Source organism: Sitophilus oryzae, unplaced genomic scaffold (genome assembly GCF_002938485.1).
Source record: "Sitophilus oryzae breed Bouriz unplaced genomic scaffold, Soryzae_2.0 scaffold_1396_pilon_pilon, whole genome shotgun sequence".
Lineage (NCBI taxonomy): Eukaryota > Metazoa > Arthropoda > Insecta > Coleoptera > Curculionidae > Sitophilus > Sitophilus oryzae.
This window is the reverse complement of record NW_022146055.1, coordinates 12800954-12821710: the sequence shown is the minus strand read 5'-3', so window position 1 is coordinate 12821710 and position 20757 is coordinate 12800954. Positions and strand designations below refer to the sequence as shown.

Sequence of the window (20757 nt, the reverse complement as noted above, 5' to 3'; positions counted from 1 at the left end):
GTATTTAAAGTATGAAGAAAATATATTTGAACGTCGTGCTTCATTTTCCCAAAATCCATCTTTTATATAAAATTCTAAATTCGAAACGGCCTCGGTTTTATCTGTATCGTTAAGCGACTGTCCACCAAATCTGGGATCTAAGCTATTGGTCAAATTGTGCGTGGATGTAACTACAAAATCTTCCCAACAACAAAGGCAGTGAGACAATGTTTTGATATTTAATAGTTTAATACAATTTAGTATAATACTGGATAAGTTAAATATAAAGTATAATACTAATTTTACCATTTTTTTATTTTATACCATTTGGTGTAAAACCTTTGCCAACCCTAACTGCAGCACATAGGATGTTACATTATATGGACATATTTACATTATATGGACATCCTGAGCTTCTGCTTTGCAAGAATAACACCGTCTTTTCTACCAACCAACCTAGTTTAAAAAAGAAGATGGCAATGTGACCCTGGGATGTCTCCAGGAAATCGACCACAGTATGTCCAGAAGTTACGCAGAATACAGTCTCTGACTGAATATGGCGTAAGGTAATCGTGTAGGAATGGATGTAGTACTGAAATGGAATAATGGAATAATTGAAACTGTAAGATGCAGGAGAACACTATTAACTAAAATTTTATACAAAAAAGTAATAATTACAAAAAGTAGTTACAGTGGCGTAATACCCAGAAGGCTATCTAGAAGAACTGAATCTGCCACAATGGTATATACATACATGGTATAGACATTATTTATAAAAAGTAGGTACGACATGTAGGCAAATACTAACTCTTACAGAACTTTTTTTCTGTGTAAACCAAGAAAGAGAAAATGAGAGAACCGACTAGAGCTTTTTAAGTTTTATTTTCGGGAGTGTAGCAACGAAGCGGATTAAGATTTTTAAATGAAGGCTTTAAAGTTACACGGTCGAAATTCACCGACCCACCGTCTAAGATCCGTTTTTTTTCTTCTTGTTGCTTACACGCTTCGTGACCTGGCGAACTTTGACTTTTCCCGGTTTATAGCTAAACTCGATTTTATTCATTCTCGACAAGAGAGCCCGTTCTCAAATAATAAAGTTCATTTTCTAGCGTAGTTCTAAAGGCATTATTTAAGTAACGGCAGGGGTATGAATGTTTGCCCACTAAGTGCGAAAATTTGACGTCGTTACTTGAAGGCGCTAAAGGAAATAAACACATCATTTAAAAAACTAGCTTTTTCACTCGACTTCGTCCGTGTTACCTATACCTCGAATCGTTCATGCATTTCCTTCATGGTTTTTCTTTCATGTGCATATTTTAAATAATCGTTTACTCCTTTATGGATTGAAAGAATTGCACTATTTAAAGTATGTTTCGAAAATTAATAGTTTTAAAGGTATTTCAGATGAAAGTTTTCAATATTCGATCTTCTGGGTATTGATAACCTTTCAAAAAAAATCTATTTTTTTTTACTTAAAATTTATAACAAAAGCCATCTATATCACAATACTAAGAGCATTTTTATCCTATTTATACGTTATTATGCAGTGAAATAAACCCGAAAATTTAAAAACCGTTTATTTTTTCATCCCCTGTAATATGACTTTATAACTGAAACTTTGTATACGAAATATATAACTTTTGATTATACTGTTACGGTTAAAGTCCGATTTCCGGTTAATGTCGACATTAACAGGTTAATGTTTAAGTTTGGTTTTGTTTTTCGTTGTTTTGTAATGTCGACATTAACCAGGTATTGGACCTTAACCGTAGCAATACCACAGTACCACATTATACTCTTCTAAAATAAATAATCTTCAATTTTGGCCTGAAAATAATTTTGAAATCTTGCTTTTTTACACATTTTTTTCAAATTTATTTGTTATATGGTTGGATAGAGAGTGTAGGATGGGGCCCTTCCATAGCAGTTTGTTTATATCTTTATTATGTATAGGGTGTTTTATAAACCGTATTTCTAAAATGAATTGTTTTGACATATTTAAGATAAAACTGTATTAAGATCCAATTGTCGATTTTCTTGATATAATCCCCATAAAAATGTTTTTCAAAAGACCTCAATATAAGATAATATACACACCATTAACAATGATAAAAAATTGATTTCTGAAGGTATTGTGTGGCAGGTTTTTCATAGGTATTTATTAATATTTATTCGTTTTACATAAAGAAATAGCAACAATATAAAAATGTTTTATAAACAATCTGGAAATATAATACGAGTATAGCTTTCATTTAAGAAAAGAATCATCAAAACTGGTGAAGAGGTAGCCGCGTGGTGGATGTGTATTCTGTAATAGCTACTGTGGCCAAAACAAAAAAATCTCGTATTCGTCTCCTAAAAATGTTTTTTTTTAAGAGGCATAAAACTTTTTGCACAATGGCGACAATGTAACAGCCGTTCTGCAGTTCGAAAATATTGTTTTGCTATATTGGCGACTTATCCAAAAGACATTAAATTTTCATCGATACAAAGGCACAAACTTCTTACACGGAATAGCATTTCAAACTTTTCCTTCTAAATATAGAACTAAGTAAATTCTTAATTTTAACAGAATATCTATTTTCTAAATCTATATACCGGGTGTTTCTCAAAAGTGGCTCACCCCCAATAACTTTTTTATTTTTTCAGATAAAAAACTATATTCTGTATCCTAGTATATATGACATAAATCAGGATTGATCTTCTTATTCAATTGTTTTCGGTCACTTTCTGTTTTACCGGAAATGACTACAACTTTTGATTTTTGAATGGCACCCTCGGAATTTTTTTCTTTATTTGATAGAAAATGACACTCTGAATATGATGGCATATCATAATATGTGAACCTTTGACATTTTTGCATATGGTTTATTTGAAACTGTAACATGCGGTTCATAACGACAATTTGACTCGAAATACCAAGTGTGTGGTACAAAAGTATTATTGGTAAATGCTTTTTCCAAATTGGCTAATGAGCCACCCTTGTTCCATTTGAAAAAATCGAGTTATGATTAAAAAGGCGATCAAGACGCGAAAAACATTAGATGATCAAATCTATTTTTCCAAGGCTCCTTGATTAAAAATTAGTATTTTTAACAAAACAAAAAAAAATAAAATTTAAATTAAAATATAAAATATGACTTTTTTGTAAGCGAAAATGTCAAAAGTTGTCACATGATATGTCATTCTATTCAGAGTGTCATTTTCTATAGAATAAAGTAAAAAATACCGAGAGTGCCGTTTAAAAATCAAAAGTTTTGACATTTTATATTTTGCACTTTCCAATCAATTTTTTAATGTAATCCATAAAATGTAATCAAATGGTGATTTAAACAACAATTTCCTTATCACCCATTATGTAGTAAACTAAATAAAAATAAAAAAAAATATATATATATATTGCCTAATTATTGATACATACAACTACTATATTTAATTACTGAATTGCGTATACTACATGTTTTAGATATTAGTTTTGAATCCAAAAAAGGTAAAAAAGCTATTTATAAAAAAACGCTTTTAATTATTATTCATGAAATGACAGTAGAGCATAAGATTTAAATCGACCTATAAATTCCGACTAAAAGCACAAATAAAGCATTAATTAAAAATAAATAGCAGAAAACTACTATAAGAACTTATTTACGATCGTTTTGCAAATGCGTTTTGCTTGTTTGCGTTAACACACGTGGAAAGCTGAACTATTTCGATTAAGCATAAATACTGTAAACGAGGCGTAGCTGAGGTGAACAAGAAAACCAAACCGGAAAAATATATTTCATGATAGGATTTTACATACGACATAGGTTTATTACACAAAAAGGTATTAACTACACTATTAATCACTATTTACTACGTAACCGATTTGATGCTAAATATCTTGTTAATCTAAAAGTAATTCCATGCTATGTAATTTTTGTAAATGCTGCCCATAAAGCCCCATACACACTATGCGCTGATGCGGTTCATCAATGCGTAGATTTGATGCGCCAATGCGTAAATACGAGGGGACCCATGGCGGTTCGGCGGAATGTCGAACCATCAAAAGAAATATCACAACAATGAATGGACGATGGAATTTTCTAACGAATCGCTTCTACATAGCGCATCATACTCACTATGCGTGCATGAACACATAGGCGAATCAAATCGATGCATAGTGAGTACGAGGCTGGAGATAAGACGATGACAGGAGATAAGAGGCAGGGTTTATTTTTTTTAATTAGTTGAAAAAATTAATAAAATAAACGTTTTTAATCGCATTTTCATAAAACACATAACTTTGTACTAGGTCTGTTCACTTCATCTGCGTGGTCTGTATTTTAACGCGACAGAGATAAATATAAATGACCGGTTGACAGACAGAGAGACAAAATAAAAGGCGGCATACAGTGTTGCCGGTTTTACGTTTGTAGGAAAATGTATATAGAAAAAAAATATTTTAAAAACTTTCATGCTAAATGTAATCTATTACAGCTATAGTAAAATGAGCAAGTAATTGTGAAAAATACAGTTATAACCCTGGATGCAACATTTTTCATAGACGCCTACTTGTGCGATTTGAAATTTTGATGCAAAATTCGGCAATACAGCGCAGAAGAAATGTATCTACCCAACTTTTATCTCCTTTTAATACATTTGATTTTCAATTGAGCTGTCTACATCACTGTCTTACACGTTAAAATCCAGACCACATAGTTTCGATGACCAGATCGGTATATAGTTCATCCAATTGCGGGCATGCACCTTTCAATACTTTTGGACGGCGCAACTAGAAAGGAAATGGTCACACACCCATGCTCAAAAAGTACGGTTTTTGGGCTGTCAAATCGTAATGATTTTATTTTATTAAAAGTTTAATAACATGTCTACTAAAATTTACTGTAAATAATGAAAACTATTGTAGTTTTGTTCGTGAAATAATAAGAACCAATAAGATGCTTATAATTCCTATAATGAGCTGTAAGTGCATGGATTAAGGTTGATTCTCACTATACCTTCCGTTTCCCTTCCATATCCGTTCCGTATTTTTATTTATATTGACGCTATACGTAAGCTTCCGTTCCGTATCAGTTCCATACTTTTTATTGTACAATTTATATCAATAGGAAAGTTTTATTTTAAAAATCTGTATCTTTTGAAAAAGGTAATAGATTTAATTAAGAGGTGAAAAAATAAATAAATATCAGCAAAATTTTAACAGAGCTGGTAAGAACTTGACAACGCTGTTTCCGATACGCTTCAGTCCGTCCGCCAAAAAAATATATGGAAGGAAAGGATATGGAACGGAAGGGAAACGGAACGGATAGTGTGCATTGCCCTATTCATTAACATGATATTATATTTTATGGAAACGGAAGGGAGCTGATATGGAAGGTATAATAGTGAGAATCGACCTTTATAAGGACCACCTTAGAGTGCGGAAGGCAAGGGTATGACTAATTAGAACTAATGTAATGTAATACGGAAGAACCGCTACTGAGTTCATCATATATTTAAAATAATGTTCTGTCATTAAGAGAGACTGATCCATTAAATGCCATAAATTTATCTGCAAAGGGCACAATACATTCAAGAGATATAGTTTTGTTATAACAATAAGCCAAAGTAGAATTTAACGCTTCACTAACTATAAATACATAACGGTTCTTAATTAACGTTTGATTATATTTTATTAAGCACTGGCGCTGCACCTACCTCAAGAAATCAAACAGATGAAAATTAATCACGACCTCATCCGGAAAATCGTATACCACCCTCGACTAGAGATGTTCGATGTGAATCGATCTACAGAAAACATCGATATTTAATTAAGGTACTCAATGATTTCGAAGTATCGCAACCTGTCGCTTTAAGGCTGCTTGAACGTTTTTTTATAACAGATCTAATTTTCGGTGTATTATTTGACATTTTAATGACTCTTTCTAAATTAAAAATAAAATTTGCCAACTGTTAATTATACGAGGAAAAACAAAATGTTGATATTTTGGTGAAAGTTTAAAAAACACTGTGGAATACGTTAACTAATCAAGGAATTTAAAAATAATTTCATCATGTAAAAGTATATATTTTCTCGATAATTTGTTTTTTGATTCATTTCAATAGCTTTATTTTTTTGGACATATTCGGCGCTTTTGAAGGAGACACTAACATTTTTTCGTATTTTTTACATTAAAACCATGCCTTTGCCTTTGGTCCTAGTCAACAGACCTGTCAAATAGTGTTTATGATTTATATAATGTCACTGTCTTTGAAAAATCATATAATTACTGTCTGTTGAGCAGCTACTCTAGCAGATATGGTTTTAATTCTAAAAGTTGATCTCTATCTCTATAACGATCAATTAATGCAGCAGTAGTCCGATATTTCAGAACTTAAAACCATCCCTACTAGAGTAAACGTCAATAATCAATAATAATATGACTCTTCAATGATAGTGACATTGCAAAATCAGTAAATACTGTTTTATAAGTGTGTTGATGAGGACCCAGAATCAATGCTAAAATTGCTGTAAATCGTTACCTACTGTCTTATTCAAAAACGAATATCTCCAATAATCGAGAAAATACGTACTTAGATGATAAAATAATTTTCAAATTATTTGCTTCGTTAACATATTCCACAGGGTGTTTCAAACTTTCACCAAAATATCAACATTTTGTTTTCCCTCGTATAATTGACAGATGGAAACTTTCATTTTTAATTTAAAGAGAGACACTAAAGAGTCAAATAATTTATCTACAGATTGCTTAAAAATCATCAAAATCGGCTCATTAGAGCAAAATATATTAAACTTTAAAATACATCAAAACTTTAAGCTACCCGTTTTTCGTGCCGGTTTTTGCTGCTTCAAATTAGTTAAATTTGAATCCAAATTTTTAATGAGGAATTTACTTTTAGTCACCTATTATTATCCTCTTATCGGTATTCGTTATTTATTGGTTTATATTTTATAATAATTATAAAATATTGATGCAAGTTTGCGATACTTTACATCTAAAACACCGACGTGTGTTTTTCTATGCACATCTCTACCCTCGACCTATCCATCTCTAAGTACCAGTTTAAAAGCAAACTCGATGCATATCCCACATGTTTAACGGACCGCGAAATAGTGATCAATATTTGTCCCGAGACCCTAATGAAAACCTTTTTAGCAGTTCCTAAATATTAATGCGCCTCTTAACCTTTTAGTTAATTAAAAGGGAAGGCACTTAGTGCACGTTATATCCCTTAACTTGCTGCGAATATGGCAGAATAAATAAATACGCGCCGCGCACAGCTCTATATACACGTCGTCGGAGCAAAGGGTGCGCTATAGGGGTGGTTGAAAAATTACCGTCGACTTAGGACCCTCGCGAAAGTGACGGTGCGAGAGAAACTGTGACACGATGACTGAGACCGGTCCAAATTGCTACAAGTAGCCAACCGGCATATAAAGTAGCGGAGGAAATAAATAGTCCCTTAAAAAGGGTCTTAAAATACGTATTCTCAGAGTAGCTGTAGTTAATTTGAACATTAAAAGATAACAGATGAAATAAAGCTTCTTGAAACGATGCTTAATTTAAATTTTAGTAAATTAAGTCCAATTTTGACTTTACCATTAGGAATTATAAAAAGATAAAATAATAGTAACTACGTTGTGTTTAATGCGATGTAATTTAAAATTATGTATATGTTACAGTGAAAGTCGGAAATTCAGTGATTGTTAACATTCACTAGGAAATGCTAGCAATTACGGATTGGACCAGTGAATGTGGTATTTTAATGAGATTTGTCGATTTTTCCTAGTAATTTCTAACATTCACTATAGTGAAAGTAACATTTACTAAAGGTTGCTAGTAAAAGTTATTCTATTGTACAGGGCGAGCGTGGCGAGGAAGAATGTTGATGTTGAAGTTAGAACAAGTAAAACTTTTAAGAATATTGAATCACGTTAATATTCAAGCTGATCCACATATCTTAAAATTACAATTTACTGCTTTGGTATATTTATTAAAACTTATAGAAAATAGCGACATAACCTTCTAAATATTAAAAGGGAAATCATAGTAAACATTTTAGCTGTTGAGCTTATACTATCGTAGTCTTAGCAAATCATTTAACGTGAACTTTTACTAGTAATTGCTAACAATCACTGATTTACAACTTTTACTGTAACATAATACATTTAATGCTTGTAAAGATAATGTTTCGGGTTACTAGATTAGCCTTTTAATCAATTTCAATTCTACATATAGTTCATATCAAATAAACATTTTGTCACGTGATTAAGCTTGGCCAGCAGGGCGTTGTCCACCTTAACATATTTTCTTTTAATCAAAATATTTTAGTAAACAAAAAAAATTAATTATAAATATATAAACAGTTATCATTTACATTAACAAAACTCACCTTCTTAACAGCACTTAAGGGACGCAAAGTGCCATTACTATCGCTTTCCTGTTCAAAATATTCTAATAAGGTTGCGATGAGTTTTTGCAACGTCCAATATTAAGTATATCTTGTACCACCTTGCACTAAAAGAGCGTAAGTATCACAACACAATTCATTTAAACCAAAAACTCGTAATACAAAACTAAAGTGTCAAAACGAATGTCAATGTCAGGAAATAAATAAATAAATGTGGTAACTTGACAGTTTTTTACAGCAGAGCTACCACCTGAATCCCGAGCGGGAAATTTAAATTCCAGTTAGTCAGCCCGGCCCACAGTAGGCGAAGGCGGATGATACGGCGAGACAAAACCTCCTATTCTTTTAGCCCCTTTTCAAGACTTTATTACTGAATTAAAGTTAAAAAACTTTATCCTGCTCGATACATCTCGAAATATCTTCGTAGTAGGCTTTGAGCATACCATAAACAATTGAAAGTGACAGCAACATTTTGACACTAATTTTTGAGAGGAAGTTATTTTTAAAATAAAACATATTGTGGTGGTTGAATATAATAGAGGTAAGTTAGCTTCAGATCATTATAGATTTTAATTATTATAGTGGTTGCCTAGTTTACACTCTTGCCTTTTTGGACTGATATATAATTACTTATTTTTTAATAAATTTGCCAATTGACAGAGGTGGAAATACAAAGTAATCCAAAGTACTATTTAATTCTCATTTTAAATAAAACTTTATAAATCGCTCTTGAACATAATGTCAAGATCACTTGCCCGTTCTTGCCCGTTTAGCCATTTTTAACGATATTGCACTGTTGCTGCTGTGAAGCTAATCAAATCTTTTAGTGCATTTGTAAAAGGAATAAATTCATAACATTCGAACCAAAGCAGATATGAACATACGGTTTTCAGATTTATGATTAGTAAAATATGTTCTACTTTTTAATATGCTTTTTTTTGTTGGTAAAAATTAATGGCGGATCCAAATGGCAGACTTTTTATTTATCAATCGATTTGTTTCAAATTTGGGGTATGAAATATTACTTTATTAAAAAAGGCTTACAACTAACAGCATAAAAATAAAATAAATAAAACACTTTTTAAGTTAACGAGTTTGTTAAAGAATTCCACTAAAAAGTACAACTTAAGGTACAATCAAGTTTCATTTATAATGTGCCTCCCTTTAACTTCTTTGTTTTTCTAATTAGAAAAAAATGTTCTAGACAAAAGTTGTAGGGTTAAATGTGAACTATTTGCACAATATATTTTTTCATATACAGGGTCTTGTATAAACGCGTGACAGGTCAAAATTGTATATTTTTAAATGGAACACCCTGTATGTTATTACATTTTTAAAACCTTCACAAAATTTTAATTATTTTTTATATAATTATTCTCAGGCGGATATATCCGAAATTATTAAATTTAAGCATATGTCATATTATATAAAAAGTATTTAAAATTTTGTGGATGTTTTAGAAATGTAATAATATACAGGGTGTTCTGTTTAAAAATATATAATTTTGACCTGTCACACGTTTACGCAAGACTCTGTATATGAAAAATATACGCTGCAAATAGTTTACATTTAACCCTACAATTTTTGTCTATAACATTATTTTCTAATGCGAAAAACAAAGAAGTTAAAGGGGGGCACATTATAAATTAACACCCTGTACTTGATTGTAGATTGTAGATTTGTATTTAACTTTGTAGCCTTATACTTACTTAGACTGTAGATTGTAGCTTTGTACTTATAATTAGCAGCTTTAGTTTATTTTGCAAATTTTTTAAACGTGTTAATACAACATGAGTTCATTTCACTAGTATTTTATGTATTTAGTCAGCTTTTATTTTCCACAAAATCAATAGTTTTGGCATATTTTGAAAATAATAAACATAACTAGATAGTTTTATATAGAAATTATTAAGTTGCGTTGAATCAGATTGTCCTAGAAGTTTCGTCTTACTAGCGCCCAGTCTCCGGCCCACTGTGCGGCCTGAATATGTCCATGGTTGGCAACAATGAATTTAAAAATTGCGCCCTCGATTACATAACTAAAAGTTTAATTGGTATCGAATATTAAAAGAGGAGAAAATTTAAAAAAATCTTAATTTTGAATCATTGATCGTTTTGATGCATTTTTTTAATAATAGACTAAGTGAAAAGTGATACTGGACTATTATTTTCTTCTTGTCTTAAGACTAAAAGTATTTAGTATATTCTACAAAAATATCTGTAAATATGTCCACACAAAGATTTTTTTTTGATTTAAGTAAAATTTTTGTGGTCAATTTAACGTGATAATTTTTCTCTTTGTGGATATGCCACAAAAACCAAAATAATCAATTACCTATTTGATGATTCGGTATTAATTCAATAATTAAATTACAAGACAGTCTAGATTATAGGATTTTAACTTAAAAAGAATAGAATAAACTAGAATGAGCGGAAGATCTATTATGTCCCCCTTTCTTGAGTTATAACTCATCGTACAGTCTATAACATATTATCATACATGGAGATCTTCCTTTTGAAAGGGGAACAGGGTATTTCCCATCCTCCTCTGACTGTTCATCCTCCAAGGAGTGGGCATCTACCTCCTACGAAGGTATACACCCCTCCAAGATTGAGGTTTAGCCCTCCGTGACCTTCACAGTCGAAGAGCTTGTCTCTGACGGACCTCTTGGTCTCTCCTTAGACCTGATACCGGGGTTTTCCCGAATTTATAATAGAGGATATATTCCTCTTTCTTTATTGCCTCTTTGGATTTCAGGTTAATTCCTATTGTGAGAACCTGACGTTGGCCCCTTCCCTAGAGTTCTTCCCTTAGATAAAATAAACTAACTTAGGTCGTCATTATTAAAACATATTTTTTTAATAAACGTTTTATTTAAATATCAAAGAAAAAAAATAACTATCTTATTATTGTTATAAGTTTAACGTATAACAATATGTTTTAACAAAATATTTTATTTTGTGCAATTTAATGCTTACACCCACCAATGAACGAAGCATTTCGAGTTCAAAATAAATTATCGAAAAGACGTAATGTGTAATAATGGTTAATGCATATGGGATGACGGGCATTTAAGGCACGTTTAAATATCGTCTTTGTATTTTTGTGGCACCGTATCGAACTTTGTATGACTCCGATATTTTCCGCAATGTCCTCATTCGACACGCCTCCCATTCTTTCGGCCCATTGTGTCTCGCGTTGCATGAGACCTACGCTGACAATTTTTCAACGACCCCTATAAGACCCCTTTCGTATTTATTTATTCCGCCATATTGGTCTCTCATTTAAAGAAAACGCACACCAAATGTTTCGATTTCTTAATATCCCCTTTCCTTATCCATTTTCGTTGTTTTGTGAAACATTTTTCGCAATGTTTTTGTTCCTATTTGAATGTGTTGTTGATACTAGCGACATAATCAATATATTCAAACATTACCATTCACATTAAAAAAATAGAATATAAATAAAAATGTAAACTTAAACAAAAACTATAATGTTGGTAGTTCAACTATAAGATTCTCTACTAGCATCTAATCTACTATGGACTCTCTAACTCCAAAGCAAGATTCCAACTTTCTGGTTAGCTATCAGAATTATCTATTATTTAATGACTCATTAATTCTATATCCATTGATTAATAATATTAAAAATATTATCAAATCTGATCATCATGATGTTCAGCTTATTCAACCATTTCCAATTATGGTGTAGTATCCCTCACATACTCTCTTTGTAGTTGGGTCCATTGTTGTCTATTGTTGGCTATGCGGGTCCAAGTTATCCCTGCTAATTTCCTAATATCATGGTCTCATCTCAGGTTCGGTCTTCCTCTAGGTCTCCTAATTCCTCGTCGGTACCATGCTGCAATTTTTGTGGTCCATCTGTTGTCTGTTCTTCTTGCCAGGTGTCCTGCCCATTACCATTTGAGAGATTTGACTTTGTGGATGACATCTATTACCTGGGTCTTTTGTCGTATCCACTCTATTCATTCGCGGTCTCTCTTGGTTATTCCCAGCATGTTTCATTCCATTGAGCGTTGTGGGACTTGCAGTTTCCTTATAATGTCCATTCTAAGTGTCCATGTTTCGCATGCATAGGTCATGACTGATAGTACACATTGACCGAATTTTTTCTTCTTTAGATAATATTTATAATCACCAGTATTATTCTTCTTATTTAACTATATGCATTTTGATTTATAATAATCTTATTTAAAACAAATTTCAGAACCACATACATCATATTATTTTGTTCCATTATAGCAATAATTTTCTTGAATAAATGTTCAATATTATTTTCGTCTCTCCACAAGTAAACTCAATTTCAAGATTGATCGAAATATGAAATCCTGATGAGTGTGATATTTTGGTTCTGGAAACATCGATCCAAATTCTTAAACCAAAACCTTCTATGGGAATATTATGAATCAAATCAACTTCAAAATAATTCAAGATTGGCAATGCAAAATCATTCTGCTGAACGGAATTGCTGATACTCTGTAATATTATGCTCTAAATGTTTAATGTTTACATGTTTACATTTTATTCTACATTAGTTTTTATAATAATCAACAAAATAAATTCAGAGAAAAAGCAAAATAAAACACTAATTTACCACAATATACCAAAACAATTTACTTTTAACGCTGGATGCGCATTTCGCTAACTATTTGCATCATCAGCAAATCGTCTAGTGATAAAAGTAAAGTGTATTGGAGTATTGTGGTGAATTAGTGTTTTATTTTGCTGTTGTAACACCAAAGGTTCCAACCCACAACTGTAATAATTTAATTAAGGTTAACAAACGAAACAAATATGGATATTAAAAATGAAATATCCCCGGTAGACTCTTGAATGAATAATTAATAGGTTTATTAGTAACAAACGAACAACATACCTGCGATTAAATTTTGAAACCCCCCTCTTTAATTATTCACGGTAGATTATGGGGCAATTTGACGCCGAGAGAGACTATGTTGGGCCCCAAATAAACTGTTAGTAAAAGGGTTTTGCAATAATACCACAAGGGATGAAAAATATGATGGGAAACAATGCGGCATTAATAACGCAGCAGGCTTCATGATTCACATTAGCATAGCGGATAGATGTAATATTTAGCAAATAATACAAATTTATTAATTAGACATGAAATCTCTCTATGCACTAAAAAAGGTATTAAAACCATAAAACTGATTTTTTTGTATTGAATGTTCCGTCATGTCAGAACACAAAGTGTTTCATACAATGAGATGCAGAAAGCATCCCAACAGGCAAATACTCCAGAATACAATAAATTCGCACATTCAAAAATATTGAAAAAGGGTAACAACGCACTGCATTTAAGGGTTGGAATCATTCCGAATGGGGTGAAAAGTAATTAGTTTACGAATGAATAATTCATCAAAGTTTTATAAACGCGGACATGTTTTATAAACGCATAAAACGAACTAGTCGACCGAAAATACATTCTGATACTGGAAATAGACACAACATTGGAAATACATAGCACTGGAAATAGTAGAAGAATATATATATTTGAGACAACTAATACACAGCTCGGGATCTCTACTACCAGAAATCAACAGAAGAATTAAGTTAGCATGGAGTACTTATGCAAAAAACTCCAATCATATTGTATTATATAAATCACATTATATAAATCTAGAAAGCTACTTTATCAAAAGAAGAAAACATTCGACCAATGTGTACTACCGCAGTTGTGACCTATGCATGCAAAACCTGGACACTTAAAACGGACATTATAAAGAAACTGCAGGTCGCACAACGCTTAATGGAACGAAAGATGCTGAGAATAACCAAGAGAGACCGTAAAAGAATAGAGAGGATACGACAAAAGACCCAAGTAATAGATGTCATCCACAGTGTCAAATCCCTCAAGTGGCAATGGGCAGGACACCAGTCAAGAAGGACGGACAAGAGATGGACCACAAAAACTACAGCATGGTACCCACAAGGAATTAAGAGACCTAAAAGAAGACCGAACCTGGGATGGAACCATGATATTAAGAAATTAGTAGGGATAACTTGGGACCGCATAGCTAACAATAGACCACAATAGGCCAAACTACAAAGAGATTATCTAAATATATGAAGGAGCCCGTACCATAATTGGAAATAGTTAAATAAGCTGAAAACGATGATGATGATGATGATATATTCTTACATAATACAAACTGTATCTATTCATACTACAATCCCAGACTTTTTTCCCAAAGAATATTTTCTCCTAAAAGTTTTCGATGTTCTCCTTTTAATTTTACTAAAGGTGATGATGAAAGGGCGTACGTTATTGAAGGCGACAATTCAAGATCATTAAAATGGATCAGTATTATTCATTAGAATACTGTTGCTTATCCACTAGTGTCAAAAATTTTATACCCAATTACAAAAAGCAACTATCCATCTACTTATTTGTCCAGTTCTGGATATCATCGATAATTTTGTAGACTCTAATGGTTTCTATTTTTGCAATCTAACGATTAGCAGTGACATATACTAAATCAGAATATGTGACATATATAATATAGAGAAACAATTGCTTAAGATATTAGATAGTTCCTTCATATTCTTTACTAAATACTGTCAAAAGTTCATTGTGTGTTACAAGTATGCTCGGTTAAACAGCTATTGATACAATGCAGTCAGTTTATTGCTTTTACGAATCACCCTACACGAAGCAGCAGGATTTATCGGAATCCTGTCAAAGGCTCATCAGACACACGCCGAGATAAACTCTAAAACGCATTAAATTCGCACGTTTCCATATATAGAGGGCGCCATTGCCGCTCCACCGCAGGTAAGGGTCGGAATAATTCGGATGGGATCGGGGTGGCGAAATAATTAGTGTGTGAATGAATAATGCGTCGCGTCGGTGTCCGCCGGTGCATGTGCTGCCGCCGCCGACGGAGACGTTCCCATGCGCACTTATGCGTGCCTAATACCTTTTTGATTAAAACGGTATTAAATATGAGCGACCGGGTCCATAATTAATGCCTTTATATTAGGATATTTTTATCCGGAAGTCTTATAAATTTCGTTTTAATAACTCGCCGACATTCTCCAGAAGGAGGGATGGTTTGAATTATTAATGATGAAATCAAAATTAAAATTTTATAATTAACTCTAAAATATTAAAATATTAACGGTGTCCGGTATTCCGATTAAAAATGAATCATTTATTTATTAATTGTTGGGTTATTTTTTTACTATTACTACGGTTGGGGGTTGGAACCTTTGGTGATACAATAGCAAAATAATACTGAAGTTGACTTAGTTTTAATCATCTGCTGGTGATGCTAACATAGTCACGCGCGTCCAGTGCAAAAGTAAATACAAATCTTGATGTATGTTTTTTACTTATGAATTAGTGTTTTATTTTGCTCTTTTTTGTAGGTTTATTACATCACCTTTGGCGATATTTATGAATATATAGGTACATAATAATAAATATGTTTTTATTAATTTAGAAGCCAGAGATAGAAGTAGAAATTTATAGAATCCTGACTAAATTTAATTAAAAGTTGACCATATTGCGATTTGCATTAGCTATGTAATTGTAACAGTTGCCCACCTTTTACTTAATTGCAAATCATTTCATTCGCTAGCACCATTAAAAAAATAAAACCCTCAATTCCAAATTGTTAAGATTTTTTAATATATTTTTTTGGCTGTGATTTAGAACTCTAATCCGAGCCATTGTTGTAGATTTTTTTATCTTACAAACCCACATAATATGTCTTTCTATGAAGTCTGCTATATCAATGAAACTTAAAATTACTATTATCCCATCCCTAACGAAATTTTTGGAATATATTCAGCACTACAAGAGTTCTCTAGCCAAAGATTTTCTTATTAGTTCTAAAATCGCTCATTCTTTTACAGACAATAATTTAATTCTCAATCTCTCATCATAATATTCAATAATAAAAGAAAGTGCCACATGAAGTTGGCAGCATTAAGTGGAAGTATCAAGAACTCGAAAATGTAAATCTATAACTTTGAAGTGTCTTTTCAGCAGAGAGGCTGCTCACAATTTCTCTAGAGTATTATCGCAAAAAAATTAACCCAAAAATGTTTAACAGAGATACTTGCCTGCCAATTGATTCAAATTTATATTATATTTTCTATCAATTTCTGAGTGCCGCCTATCTTCGTTCTCACATAATTTATATTTCTCTAAGTCTCTTTTTCTTATTACAGTGTCTTCGTCTCTTGCACTCTCCTTTCTGAATGCGAAGACAGTTAATCTTTGCCATAAGATATTTAAACTAGCGAATGTGTATTGAATATCCTGTATATCCCCGGATTATCCCCAGATATCAGAAGAGGGCAATGACTAAAGAATCCAAGGACAAATAACACCCGAAAGCAAATTGTGACGATGTCACCACACAGTATCGTGGCACATATTTTTCTTAACCCAGCTGTTTGAAGAGATATTTATATTTTTTGATAAATGTTTTGACTACGCCTATGGTGTATATGGTGGTATCATACTAATTAATTACGAAAAAAACGTATTAAAATGTTAACAAAAGGTACAAAACTAGTATCGACGTATAGCACACATCAAAATATCAGAAAAATAATTATCGAATTCAATAAGAAAACTAAGAAAACGCTAAAAAGATGGAGCGGACTGTTTATTTACCTATGAATCGTAACTACTGGCTCGTTCTTATCGCTGCTGCTTTTACGCTTGAAAGCTGAACAACTAATCACCATTGTAATAAAGTTTATACAAAGTTCACTACACACACACTATTAAAAATCGCTAAAATTGTCGCTGCATGGTGACCAGATGATGACTCATTCTTTGCCATCAAAAGAATGGCGTCTAAGCTCACAAATTCTGCTGCAGCCCGTATATGGGCGTTACATGTCCTTATATTCTTTAGTCATTGGAAGAGGGCCACAATAGATCTGAAAAGGTCGCAATGGAATAGACTACAGCCACCTGTGAAATCTAATCTACTTATAGAACATATTCTAAATTAATATGAAGATGTTTTTTTTTCTTATTTTACGTCAATCATGATATAGGTGCGTTCGCAATAAATCGTTCGTGATACATTCGGAGGCAATTTGAGGCAATTCAGAGCAATTTTACTCGGTTGTGCGTGCGTGAAAGAGATATTGCTCGGTGCGTCTCCACTGTTGTGCCTCTTATAGTGGATACGCGGAAAGGTGCTCGTCCCATTTATAGAAATACGACTTGATGCGAGATAATTGGCAGCGCTTATAAACGGTCGATTAGAATCGAATCTGATTAGAATAAGATATCGATTGGCCACTTCCTGATTCCTCCCATCGTCGGCAACGGACGGTGCTGCTACGCGAAACTTATTACGCTTTCTTTTTTGCTTGCCAGCGCCGCGCCGCCGTTTTGTTTTTACCGCTACGCACGTACGATCTTTCTAACGTTTAAGGACGTTCTAGCCGCATGGGAAAGTGATTGGAAAAGTCATTAGCATGGAAATAATCTCCGGGAACGTTCTTTAATAATGATTCCTGGAGGAAAACGCGTTCGGTATGAAAATTCCAGAATAGTTGGTGAGAGCTCGACAAATAATAATCCTATAAATAAATAATCGAGATGCTACGAATATTCGGCTACTGTTCGGTATTCGGCTACTGTTATTCATATGCAACATTTGGCCGAATATTCTTACTATCCGGTCAAATAACGTACAGTGCACAGATAAGGTGCGCACCATATTGAACTTTTAATTAGTATGATCAAAAAAAAAGCGTCCAGTTCACTTGGGAATGAATATCGATAACATTCCCTATATAATTTTACATATAAAATGACAGCGATCTTCATTTCTTTCTCGGTTTTTTTCCGATCTTACGTCGATAGTTTTTGCTTTGATTTATATTAAAAATTACATAAGAAAATGTACGCTGTTATTCACGGGTATCTGTCAAATCCGACATTTAAAGTAATAAGTGGTAGTAATTTTGATGTTAATATGAAGGAAAATTTATGATTAATATAAAAAAATAAAATGTTCCCAAATTTATCACTTCAGTCGAATAACTATCTACTCAAGATACTTATTTTTTGTCAATAATGACATGTATTATTTTCATTCATTCTAAATATCTTGAGAACGGTTGTTCATAGCGATTTTTACCAAGAGACATTTTTTTACGTAAAAAATCACAAAACTGTATATTTTTTCACCCAATAGTTTTATGCTGGTATACGGACGAAAAGTTATTTCTCCTCAAAACAGTAAAAACACATGTAGGTGGCGCCCCCTACAAATAAGAGTCATATTATCATCAAAATCAAATTTCTCCTGTCAAAAACTCCCAGACCCCTAATCCCGTTTATACTTTTCCAAATTTCCATACCGTTTTAGAGAAAATTAAAAAACGTATGAAAATATGGTTGATTTTCTAAAATCGATCCTAAAGTCGAGTCCTAAAAATTAAAACGCGTTTCTGTGGTAATGTAGGTACCTATAACATACGGTGGCATACTGTAGATGGCTAAAAATTCGTAAGCTTATATAAAATTAAAAAACAAACAACTTTTTCAAAGAAAAATTTTCGAAATTCCACCAGAAAACCCATTTTTAGCCATTTGTTATTTAAAACGTCAAATTTGAAAAATTTTAAATCAAAATTCAAGAAAACTCTTGCAGTTTCTTGTTTTTTCCGTGTCCTATCCAGTTCAGCTTTGTTAAATTGCGTTTTTATCAAAACAAATATCAAGTTCCGCGTATATATCATCTTCGGCGGCCGACATTATTCAACCCGGACATTAAAAGGGACATCTTGCGGCAAGTACAGTAATTAAGGGCAATTACCGACGTAACTGTGCTTGGATAATTACTAATTACGATCTGATGCGAAGATGGACTTACAAATACACTGATATCAAACAATAATAGGCACTTATTATGGTTGTTGGAATGCCGCGGCCGGTTTGCTCTTCGGGAGTTTTGCCAATGCCCACAAAAGCGGAGGTGTTCAGTTCTAACACCAAGCGCATTTCTATACAGTGTCGACAAAATCATCGAACGATAACGAAACATTTTTATTTTATCCAAATCATTTCTGAAGTAAAGTCAATAATTGGATGAAAATTGGTGTCTGGGAGTTTTTTGACATGAGAAATTTAATTTTGATGTCAATATGACTCCTATTTGTAGTGGGCGCCACCTCCATGTGTTTTAACTGTTATGAAGAGTAATAATTTTTCGTCCGTACCTGTATAAACTACCGAGTGAAAAAATATAAATTTCCGTAACTTTTTACGTAAAAAATGTCTCTTGGTAAAAATCGCTACGAGCAACCGTTCTCAAGATATTTAGAATTGAAATAGTCAATACATGTCATTATTGACAAAAAATTAACACGTTGAGTAGATAGTTATTTGACTGAAATAATAAATTCGAATTTTTTTTTTTAATTAATCATAATTTTTTTATGCAAAAATGATGATAAAACAGTTTCTGTTGAACTTTTGACACAAAAGCATTTCAAATTTACGATTTCAGTTTATTAGTAAATATTTAGTCAACATGTTTATGTCCAACATGACAGGTATTGATAATTCCGATTAAAAATATTTCGAGAGCCATTACTCGTAGCGATTTTTACGAAGAGGCCTTTTCTACGTAAAAAACGTCGTAAATGTATATTTTTACTCAGTAGTTTTATACAAGGTACAGACGCAAAATTATTACTCTTCAAACCAGTTAAAAAATATGTAGGTGGCGCCCTCTACGAGTATAGGAGTCATATTGGCTTCAAAATCAAATTTCTCATGCCAAAAAACTACCAGACACCAATTTTCATCCAAATAGTGACGTTACTTCATAAATTATGTGGAAAAAATTGAAATAAAAATGAAACTTCTACACCCTATATCTCCAAAACTAAGCATTTTAGGACATACATTTATACGAACTTTTTTACTTATTTTTATCTGCAGAATATGCTGCCAAAGTTTCCGAAATACAGTTCGGACCACCCTGTATAATGAAATAACGAATTTTAGTGACGCCTACACACATAAATTTCATTTTTAATTTGTTAGTAATATCTGCAGAATCCAAAATCTAATAATCCATACATTTTTTTTTTAATAAAATACCAAAATTAACCGAAGACATTATAGTATCTAGTATCTACAAAAAAGAATTATAAACTCACCTTGTTCAGCGTTGATCCAGCTGATCAATATTGCCAGAAAAGGCAACGTGTGCAGCACGAATCCCATTTTGCTGGTAGTCAGCCCGTTTCAGCGGGCCGAATTTAGTACTGACTACTTCATTCTGAAAACGAAAGAAAAAACACATTAAAATCTGCTCTTTGAGGCAAAAATGC

The 20757-nt window shown here is 32.5% G+C and overlaps 1 protein-coding gene across 6 annotated transcripts in view; it reads right to left on the bottom strand.

Annotated features, from left to right (window-relative positions):
* Positions 1-20757, bottom strand: part of LOC115876062 (ephrin type-A receptor 4-A) — a 701832-nt gene that overhangs the window by 548742 nt on the left and 132333 nt on the right. For all 6 annotated transcript variants that reach the window (XM_030891738.1, XM_030891739.1, XM_030891740.1 and 3 more), the window contains exon 3: positions 20584-20705. In XM_030891738.1, coding sequence (XP_030747598.1) covers positions 20584-20650 — 67 coding nt within the window. In that variant the 5' untranslated portion in view covers positions 20651-20705. The remainder of the gene's footprint in view (positions 1-20583; positions 20706-20757) is intronic.